At 41.6% G+C, this 10396-nt stretch overlaps 1 protein-coding gene across 2 annotated transcripts; it reads right to left on the reverse strand.

Moving 5' to 3' along the window:
• Window positions 1-2310: 2310 nt before the first annotated feature.
• LOC147628135 (uncharacterized) lies at window positions 2311-5275 on the reverse strand. 2 transcript variants are annotated; one of them, XM_086813171.1, is made up of 4 exons: window positions 4718-4853; window positions 4227-4598; window positions 3963-4102; window positions 2311-3874 (listed from the first exon to the last, which is right to left on the reverse strand). In XM_086813171.1, exons 2-4 carry the CDS (start codon window positions 4302-4304, stop codon window positions 3016-3018), a joined length of 1077 nt encoding a protein of 358 aa, XP_086669297.1. In that variant the 5' UTR covers window positions 4305-4598; window positions 4718-4853; the 3' UTR covers window positions 2311-3015. The 2 variants fall into 2 exon arrangements, with proteins under 2 accessions (XP_086669297.1, XP_086669295.1); XM_086813169.1 differs by lacking the exon at window positions 4227-4598 and having other exon boundaries at window positions 4718-5275.
• Window positions 5276-10396: the final 5121 nt, after the last annotated feature.

Below are 10396 nucleotides of genomic sequence, written 5' to 3' on the forward strand. Positions count from 1 at the left end.
GACACAGAAAAACAAAACAATTAAAAGTTATTGATGTGCTTGCTTTCGAACAAAGAAACTCGGGGAAAGCGGGATCACACATTTTGTCCTATATTCTCCTGTTATCTCACGCACTTTCAAAAGCCAATCAGCCCACTTACAAAACACAATAGGGGGAGTGGAAATTTGAAAAGTTGGTGTGAGTTTGAGCAAAAACATTATAAAGAAAAGGTACTTCAACTTTTGCCAAAGTTTTACAGTAATCAAAATTAAACATCATCTCATTATTTTTTTACCTCTTACATGAATCTCTCTCTTCTCCCCCCTACATGTGGCAAAGGGTCTTGTATGGTAGTAAACAGAGGCGTAGGAACTCAAAATCAAACGTCATCTCATCATGTCTATTTCTAGCACCTTTCCTTCGAAGAGGCGTCAATTTTTTTGCCTCTGGCAATAAAAGGAGGCATAGCAACAAGCCATTTTGCATTTGTATTTGTATTTGTATTGTACAAATTTCTTTCTCTCCCTTCTTCTTCTTGCTTTTTACGTACGTTTTCATCTTCAACCTAGGTTTGTCTCCTTGCTTTATGTTTTTTCATCTTCAATGTGGGTTTCGATTTCTGATAACACACATTGTGATAGTTGGGGTGGATTTTCTTCCGCAATAATTTTTCTCAAAACTTTTTTAAAAATGCCTATGGCTTTTTTAAAAATACCTATGGCTGCATTTTCTCATTCTAAGTAGTAAACTGGAGGAAACAATTTTTACAAGGAAATGCAAGTTTAGACATATATGGTTATACCGCAAAAAGATGACACACAAATACATCCATCTTTTGTATGCTATCAAAAAAGGTGGGAGAAGCACATACGGATGTGAGAAGTTCATCACTAAGGAGTAGTGTCAAAAATCGTCGTCATAGACGACGTGTGTTTGAGGAGAAGCGCACGAGCTTTAAATTTTGTGCACATGTCAAAGATTATTTGTAAGGTGTGGAGCAAAAGGTTGATTACACATCCAAAGATAAGTTGTTTAGTGACATTTGTAAAAGACAAATGGGCAAATGAGATTGAAGAAATTTTAAAGATCAAGAGAGGCGTGTGGAGATGTGATGGAGATATCTAATCATGGAGATGACAATGGTTGTAGGGACTGCTCTCCTTCAACTATAATAAATTAATCATGGAGATATCTAATCGTGGAGATGACAATGGTTGTAGGGACTGCTCTCCTTCTACTATAATAAATCAATCAAATCCTTGGCTCATTTCCTAGAGCTGGATTGTGCACCATTGCTTCAGTGTTATTTTTAAATATTCTTAATTAAAATCTTATTTTTTGGGTAATCATTGTGTTTAACAACTACGATTCACCCTAGCTCACATTTTTAGCGCGCGCTCTCTCTCTCTCTCTCTCTCTCTTAAGGAAGGCTTGAAATTAACAAGAAATGGATATTTACAATCTATGTTTACACAATTCACACACACACTGCTACTGACAATTTGTGCACCCACCATAGTCAACAAGGATTGAACCCAAGACCTCTCATATAACTTCTCCCCCCCCCTCTCTCTCTCTCCTCCCATTCCCACACTTCAAAACCATCACATGGATCATATGTGGTCTATTGGCTTAGTTATAATGTCAAAATTATCATCAATCATCTCTCTCAACCTCCAAAAATAATTACGCGACTTTTAAATTAATGGATTGATTGAAAAGAAGACAAATAAGGCATCGCAATCCATCATTATCTATACAATAGTAATCTATCTAATTTATTTATATAAATATAACTTTTTTTAAAGATAAGCCCCAAAAAAAAGAATCCAAAAACATTTTAAGTTTCTAAAATTTATGGAAGATATTGAAAATGGTTTAAGTTTCATCAATGTTCTACACTACATTAAGTAGAAATTTCTAGCAAGAGATAAATCCGTTTTTCTTTTTCAAAAAATAAATAAAATAAATTAGCTTTTCTTTTTTTTTCTTTTTTTTAAAAAACAAATTCCACTAGAACTATTTGATGTCGATTACAAAGCAATGCTTGAAAAAAATACTTTTTTCAACCATTAAAGTTAAAGGCTATGCTCAGGATTTACCTAGATTTAGACTTGAAAATCACTAGATATGATAGAAGTATCTATGATTTATAACTAAAATGTACATATTTCATCCCTTAAAATTGAAGTCAACATGGAAATCCAGAGATTCCTAAATTTCAGCGGGGAAAATTACACTACTAAACCTAGTTATTTGAGCACTCTCACAGAGGTCTTGAAGCTCTAACAAAACACTGATTCATTTTTTTTTTGGAAAAAAATTATTTGTGAATACTTAATATTCTCGACACACTTCGAAAAACTTCCGGTGCCACAAATCAGCTCATTCACCAAATTTACTCATGCACCAATGGTTACAAATTTGCAAGCATCTATATGCATTATTTAGAATGCACATCCTATGAGGCACAGCCAGCAGACTCTCGGGGAAACACCTTGGTCTGCTGGCGCACAAGTCCAAGGTTCAAACCCTTTACTTATTCTAATTTTTGCTAGTTTTCGGTCAATCACATTAGCGCTACCAATCCACTTATGCACATTCCATGCGTATTAAAATGTCGCCACAATGACATCTACCTATGAACTAAGGCATATCTTTAATTTACATCAGCAAGTGTCTACACAATTTGGCTCATGAGAAAGTTGAATTTGAAAGACTTCAGTACATATATTGAAATCCTAACTACATCTTTGTGCTGAGATGCAGACAAGGGCCCTAGCCCTAACACAGCTGATCAAAAAAAAAAGGCAACATAGAAGACACAATCCTAGTCAAAGGCAAACCAAAGTGACAATGAAAAAACCAAAGAATTGCCAACGGGCTCTTACAGGGTTGATAAATACCCAAGCTCGCCACAAAGACCCTGACCCAATCCATGGCACAAGAAGGGGGTGGATCTTGAAAGCACAATTGTTCCTCAATATACTAGTGATAGGTAGGCATTGAAGATATCTTCTGTTAGAAAAGAAAGCTTAATAGACACTCTTAAGAAGTGGACTCACATCAATGGCGTAAGCATCATTGTAGTACACGGTCTCTTGGTCCTCCAAGCTGCAAGATCCACCAAAGATAATCAGCTTCAGTTCATCTACGCCAAGGCTCGCAACCATTGCAGAAGCTCCTCTCAATGGCGGCCAAATTCCACCCGAACTTTTAAGAGATGTCCACTCCATGGTCTGAAGATTCAGAAGCTCCAAACCCGGGAACATTTCTCCATCCGCACCCATCCCCCCATAGCTGACAGCCGATTGGGAACCATCCAACGGCACCATTACGTGGAACGAGCGAGCGGCGGGTGCTTTTGAACCCTCCTTTCTCCACTCTAAGGTCTGCAGGTCCAAGGTAAAGAGATCATTCTGTCTTCCACTGGGATCTCTCCCCCCAAACACTATCATCTTGTCCTTTTTCTCACTGCTTTTTATATCTTGTAGACTGGCTACGAAAGCAGCATGTGCTGCTCTTGGTGTTGGCTTTGCTCCCATTGTCTCTAGTTTCTGCCATTCCATTGATATAACATCAAGCACATGCATATCATTGAACCATGTGAATGACATGCTTAGCCCATCATCTTCTTCGTCCTCTGCACTTTCATCTCCTTCCCCATTGTCTTCACTCGTGGCATCTTCTGCATCCTCATCATCAACATCACAGCCCTCATTCACAACTCCATTTTCAGCAACCACAGATGGTCCAAATCCACCACAAACATACAGCTTGTTTCCCACCAAGCAAGCAGTATGCTTGTCACGAGGACTGGGTGGTTTACCTTTCACTGGAGGTGTAGACCAGACCCATTCTTTGGTGTCCAAGACATAGACATCATTCATGTATCTAATGGTCAAAGTGAGAAATAATCAGATAATTATGCAGTTAATTGCTGTTAAACAGCCACAAGGAGCTACGCAAAGAGACTACCCACCCTTCTGTCATGGAAGACCCTCCAAAAACCAACACCTGGCCATCATCAAGCAAGACTGCAGTTTGTCCAGTTCGCGGGCTTGGCTGATCTCCCTTGCTTGGAATGTATGACCACTTAGCTTCCTTTAAGTCAAGGAGAAACTGCATGCCACAGGAGGGAAACATAAGATCAATTCAAAACATGAAGCAGCTGCATGGGTTCGGTAAAATTGGGCATGCAAGACCAGTTAGCATAATAGGTCAGGATGTCCATGACACTACTCACCTTAAGAAGGAACTGTATACAAATAAGGGTTTCTTCAGAGAAGGATCGCAAGGTCTGGCATACCAAGTGCAAATGCATGGGGTTTCTTTAGAAAACTGGCATGCCATGAAAGGGTTATGCCAGCCTGGGGCCCTTATACAAGGAGGCTGCCAGACTTTCTTGGGGCTGATACAGCCTGATCAAAGTAATCGAGGCAATAAACGTGTGATTAAGCCATCCATGCCACCGGCATAAGAATGGGTTGCACCATGCGAAAAACCTATTGGCTAGTGTTATAATGGTTTTTCTCGCTACGGGATTAAGCCTCGGCGAAAAATTCGGCTTTCTTAGGTTTGGCGTACTTTTTGCATCGGACTAGGGTTTTCTAAGTGTCTGCACGTCAGAACAAGGCTTTCTAAGATTCCAAATTAGACGAAAGCTTCATTGCTTAAGAGGTTAGGTTTTCTTAAAGGCAGAAGCTTAAAAATTACAGCAGAAAGACGATGACATACCATGTCGTTGAATTGCTGGGGGCCGAAGACTGGGGAGATGGAGCCACCACCGAGGACGAGGATGCGGTAGGTGTCGAGGGCAAGCATGATGTGAGCTTCTCTAGGCGATGGGGGAAGGCCTATCAACTGCAAGGGTTTCGCAATTACCTCCAATCCCATCTCTCTCTCTCTCTCTCACACACACACTAAAACAATCAGATTTCTGCTCTCGCCAAAGTGACTGATAATCCTCGCAAGAAATGGCCTGTCTTTTCCCGCCCAAACCTATCTCCCGCCTTTTCCTTCTCTAGGCGATGGGGGAAGGCCTATCAACTGCAAGGGTTTCGGAACTCACCTCCCTCTCACACACAAAAACAAGTAGATTTCTGTTCTCGCCAAAGTGACTGATAATGCTCGCAAAATCTTTCCCCGCCCAACCGTATCTCCCGCCTTTTCCTTCCCGCCATCCCCACTTCACGATGGGTCACCATACTGATGGAACGAGGGCCATTAGATCTCGGGCACCTCTTTGTAAACTCGACCAAAAATGTGAAGTCGGGTAGAAATGCAAACTCGGGCCAAGGATTCGAACGAGTGTCGTCGAGGGCAATACCTTACCACAATCACGCACACGCGAATTCATGCTCTGGATTGTCGGCCATTAGGCCTTAAGTTTACCCCCCTATAGGCCGTCCTTTGGCCACAAGATCGGACGGCCCTCATTTGCCCCGACAACGACAGACGCCCGATTTCCACCCTTGATCCCATCACCACATGGTCTTTATGACCCCGTGGGAGATATCCCGAGGGGGGATAGGTCACAGTGGAGCCTCAAGACGGCTGCTAATGTGGCCCTAGGTCATGTCCTCACATTACATATACAAGCCTTATATGACTGGGTTTCATTATACAAAGATGGGCCTTTGCCCATATACTATGTGAAACATCTAAGCTAGGGTGGGGATTACAAAGAGTGTATGAAAAAGGAGTAATAGAGGCAGGAGTAGGAGTAGATACAAAAGATGTGTCCAGGACATCATCATTTTTTTCCCAATTTTTCAAAATGAAATGTCTAAACAAGATATGGTGGTGAATGTTGCTAGAGCAAATTCTTATGATATGATAATTGATATCGAGAAAGAGTCTCTGAGAGATGTCAAAAAACAAGAGGAGGCTTATTGTCAAAATCAACCTCATAAAATAATCAAAGTATCTCTCTCAGTAAGAGGAAATCATTTAAATTTACACGAGGTATCTTGCTTGATGTTAAAAATTTATAGTTAAAGATTGTTTGTAGTATCTTAGATATTATATGCTTAAGCACTATATTTTGTGCTTTAAAGAGAATCAATTGATTGTGGTTTGTCTAAAAGGTGAAGCTAAAATAACTTGTCTGATAGCTCTACATAGAATACTTTGGGGTTTTGAAATTAAACCCAATGTAGAGAGGGTAACTCTAGTGGAGGAAAAGGTAGCTTTGAGAGCACTTCGTCTTTCTCCAAATAATAACAGGGACCTATAATCATACTAAGTTACATATGCCTCACTTACACTCGCCCCACAAGTATATAAAAGCTACCACCTTATGGTTCGAGAGAACTTGTTGATAAAGCTCACATAATCAATATGATTGCAAAATAGAAATAAAACTCTCATTAGCAATATGATTTAAAAATAATACTTGCATTTTAGAACTTGTATTTAGAAAAAACAAGGCATGTAAATACATTATGTATGAAAATCTATAAGGGAGGCTTCCATTTTCTTTCAACTTGTATAAAAGCAGAATAAAAGATATGAGAGATTTGAAATTTAACAAAGTAGACAATACTTTGAGAGATATGGATGAGAACTTTTTAAAGTTTCAAAAAAAATGTTATTTTTCTTTGTCAACTTGAATATACATTTCTTAGCTCTAGAATTAGAGAAAACCTTCTGAGCTGTTATAAAGCAGAACTCCCCAAGCTCATCTATAGACTACATAGAAGCCACAAGAAAAAATTCATGGTATAACGCTTGAACAAAAGTTTATAGGCATAAAACGAGATGTGTCTCACTTGAAAGTGTTTGGGTGTATTGCATGTGTGCATGTTCCCGATGAAGTGAGAACAAAATTAGATCCAAAGGCAAAGAAATGTATCTTTATTGCTTATGATTTTGGAGCAAAGATGTCATAGATGTTATAACCCTACTGCTCATGAGATGTAAGCAAAAATGTTGTCTTTGATGAGATGAGTAAGCAAAAATGTAGTCTTTGATGAGATGAGTAGCTGGTATGTGCCAGTGAAGGCAATAAAAGATGTAGGTGTATAAGGTAACGATGTTGCCCCACATGTAGAGGAACAATCACATGTGCTTAGTGGACCTAGAGAGTCCAGAGTCCTCTAATAGGGGATCCAATGTTAGTCCATGGTCAGGTAGGTTGAGGATAAATGTAGGTACACATGTATCACACAAAGGGAAGAAAAAGGTATATCAACTATTTGTGTCTAATCTATTAGCTAGTCACTCATATGTGGATGGTAAATCTAATGGTTCTGAACAGAGCCTTGATGAGGAGCTTGGCATTTTGTTAGAGCAGTGGTTATTCCATGTGCAAGGATAATTAGGATTGTTTTGATGACACCTGGTAGTGATCCAGGTGTACGCAGGTCTACAAGCAAGGGTGAGATTCCCTGTTAACAGGTTGAGATATGATGGATATATAGCCCATCATTATGCTTACAGGGTTAAAGCAATATAGGAGTTGGAGCCCACTTGTTTTGAGCAGGCACTTGGAATTAAAAAATGGAAAGATTAATGAGGAGATGCCAACATTGGGTACACCTAAGGAGTTAGTGCCTTTGCCTAAGGAAAAGAAGTCAATCGGATGTAAGTGGGTGTATAAGGTCAAGCATAACTTAGATGGATCAATGATGGGTAGGTACAAGGCAAGATTAGTTGCCAAGGATTATGCACAGACCTATGGCATTGGCTATCAGGAGACATTCAGGTTGGTTGCAAGAATGGCAACCGTGAGAGCTATCTTTGCTATGGTTGCAGCAAAGGGTTGGTCTTTACATCAAATGGATATAAAGAATGCTTTCTTGCATGTGATTTGCAAGAAGAAGTATACATGATACAACACAGAGTTATGAGAAATGAGAGCGATGCACACCCAAATTTTATGTTCAGGTTATACAAAGCCTTGTATAGCTTGAAGCAAAGCACCCATATCATGGTCAAACAAGATTGGGGAGTATCTTGTTACCATTAGATTTCAAATATCCAATGTAGAGTTTTCACTTTTTGTGAAAATGAAAAATACTGATCAAGGGATCATGCTGTTAGTCATATATGTGGATCACTTGAATCACTGGTGATAGTGATGCTGACATACATGATGTTATGATACTTTTGAAGCAGAAGTTTGAGATAAAGGATTTGGGTGAGTTGCAGTATTTCTTGGGCATAGAGGTGGTGTAATCATCTCATGGCATTTTGTTGTTACATAGGCAGTATGGCTTGGACATGTTATCCAAGTATGGTATGACATGTTGTAAGCCTATTTTAAAGACATTGGAACATAAGACAAAGCTTTCCTCCATAGATACGGGTGAGCTTTTGGAGGAACCAACTGTTAAAATGCAAGCAAAGTGATGAGCTATGGTGGATCAAATGTAAGAATCAACATCATTAACAAAGTGATTAGATGAGATTAGTGAGCAATTAATTGATAGCTTAATGTAGGCATGTGTCACGTAGGCTGTAACGCCTGTGAGACCGACGGCAGACCGGATGGCCACGTCCGAGGTTCAGTGGGAGAGGACATCGTGCGGAGTCATGGGCGGCCAGGCTAGTGTGGACGGCAGGCCACACACTATATATCCTGGGTGATGAAGGGCAATCCCCATTCTTCCTTTATGGCTGGGTGGTGAGCCATAGGCCGTCCCCTCTCGTGGTAACGCCTGTAGTGGTGTTATTTACGGGTATCTAACACTGGTATCAGAGCGTCGGTTCGATTGGGTCGTCAGGGTCTGTGCGTGACCGGGGGACCGGAGCCCACTCAATGGTTTTCAACCATTCAAAATCTAATCCTTATCTCCACAATCGACTGTGTGGAGGGAGGCGGCTAGAACTGAAAGGAAGAACTCTCTCTCTCTCTCTCTCTCTCTCTCTCTCTCTCTCTCTCTCTCTCTCTCTCTCTCTCTCTCTCTCGTTGCACACACCAAAGCGATAATTGCAGGCACTTTTCTCTCGGATCGGAGCATCTCGGAGTAGCGACGCTTGTAGAGGCTCGCAGCGCAACAACAAATCGACAGTCAATAAGTCGTAGGCGATCGCAAGGGGGGTGACTATTCTGTCTCCATCACTGCTCATTTTATTAGCGTTTTTTTTTTGTAATTTTTGAGTTCTCGCATTGTTTTTTGTGCAAGAATTAAAGATGTCTGCTAGGCGTAGTGTGTCTCCACCGCCTTCTACTTCTCTAGGGTTTTCAGGTCTCTTGTCCTCGGTCGTCGCGGGTTTGACACCGACCGAATTGTCAGGCTGTATACGCCCGACCGTTGCCGGTCTGGAGTGCGCTCGTCGATCACGCGCGATCCGCCAGTGCCCTCCTCGTCTATTGACCCCGCCTTGGGACCCAGCGAGCCCGCAGCGGCCGCAGTAGTAGCAGATGACCCCTTTCTGGCTGATGAGCTAGATGACATGAACACTGACGTCGCCGAGGGGACCGAGGAGGACCTCTTGGAGTATGACGACGATGATTATGACCTATTGGACCCTGCTGACGTCTTGATAGAGACAGAGCTCTCTAGTGGACTTTTTAAATATCTTAATGCCAAACTGAACAATATGGATAAAGTCCAGGCTGACTTAGTCACGATGCTACAGAGCATCTCCACAAGGTTAGATGCACTGAAAGCTGCCTCGTCTAGTACTCCGACTCCTCGTGATAGACGAACTCCTGCAACATGGGTGAGCATAGCCTCGCCAGTGGTTGTAGGAGTACAGGACGATGCGCCTGCGGCGGCGGGGCCGTCCGTAGAGACAGCTTCGTCGTTATTAAAAGACTTAAAGCTACCTAGTTTTGGTGGCGAGGAGAAGGAGAGAAACAAGGACTCGATCAACATGTTTCTAGAGCGAAGTGGTCAGATTTGCACGCGCTGCGACAGTAGCCTAGCCGGATACAGTCCGTAGAGGCTAGCTTCTCATTAACCAGCAAAGCGTACAAGTGGTGGATGAGTTTGACAACTCGTCCTGCCACTTGGACGGAGTTTGAAACGATGTTTCGAAAGGAGTTTTTTTCCTGTTAATGAGGCGGAGAGAAGCTGGGAGTTATGGGACAAGTGCTCGATGGAGAACAAATCCCTGACTCAATACATCTGAGACTATAGGGAGATAGTACTCAAGCTAAAGGGGATCGATGCATTCCAGACATTGCGAGGCTTTAAAAGAGGCCTCAAAGATGATTACCTTGAGTACGTAGAGCCCTTAGAGCCTAAAGACTTAGCAGAGGCAATTAAGTATGCGCAGATATTCGATGACATCAAGCGCCGTAGTGCGCGTGGTGGTTCTAGCAGGGCCGAGGATAGTGAAAAGAGGAGGTCAGGTCTTAAAAGAAAAGGGTTCTGCAGTGATAAACAAGGGGATAGGACGGACCAGGAAGGACAGGGTGGTCATTGGTCTAAAAAATCACGACCATCTAAAAAATCACGACCA

The sequence above is a fragment of the Cibotium barometz genome, chromosome 19 (genome assembly GCF_041138505.1).
Source record: "Cibotium barometz isolate CiBa-2024 chromosome 19, ASM4113850v1, whole genome shotgun sequence".
In the NCBI taxonomy this organism is placed as follows: Eukaryota; Viridiplantae; Streptophyta; class Polypodiopsida; order Cyatheales; family Cibotiaceae; genus Cibotium; species Cibotium barometz.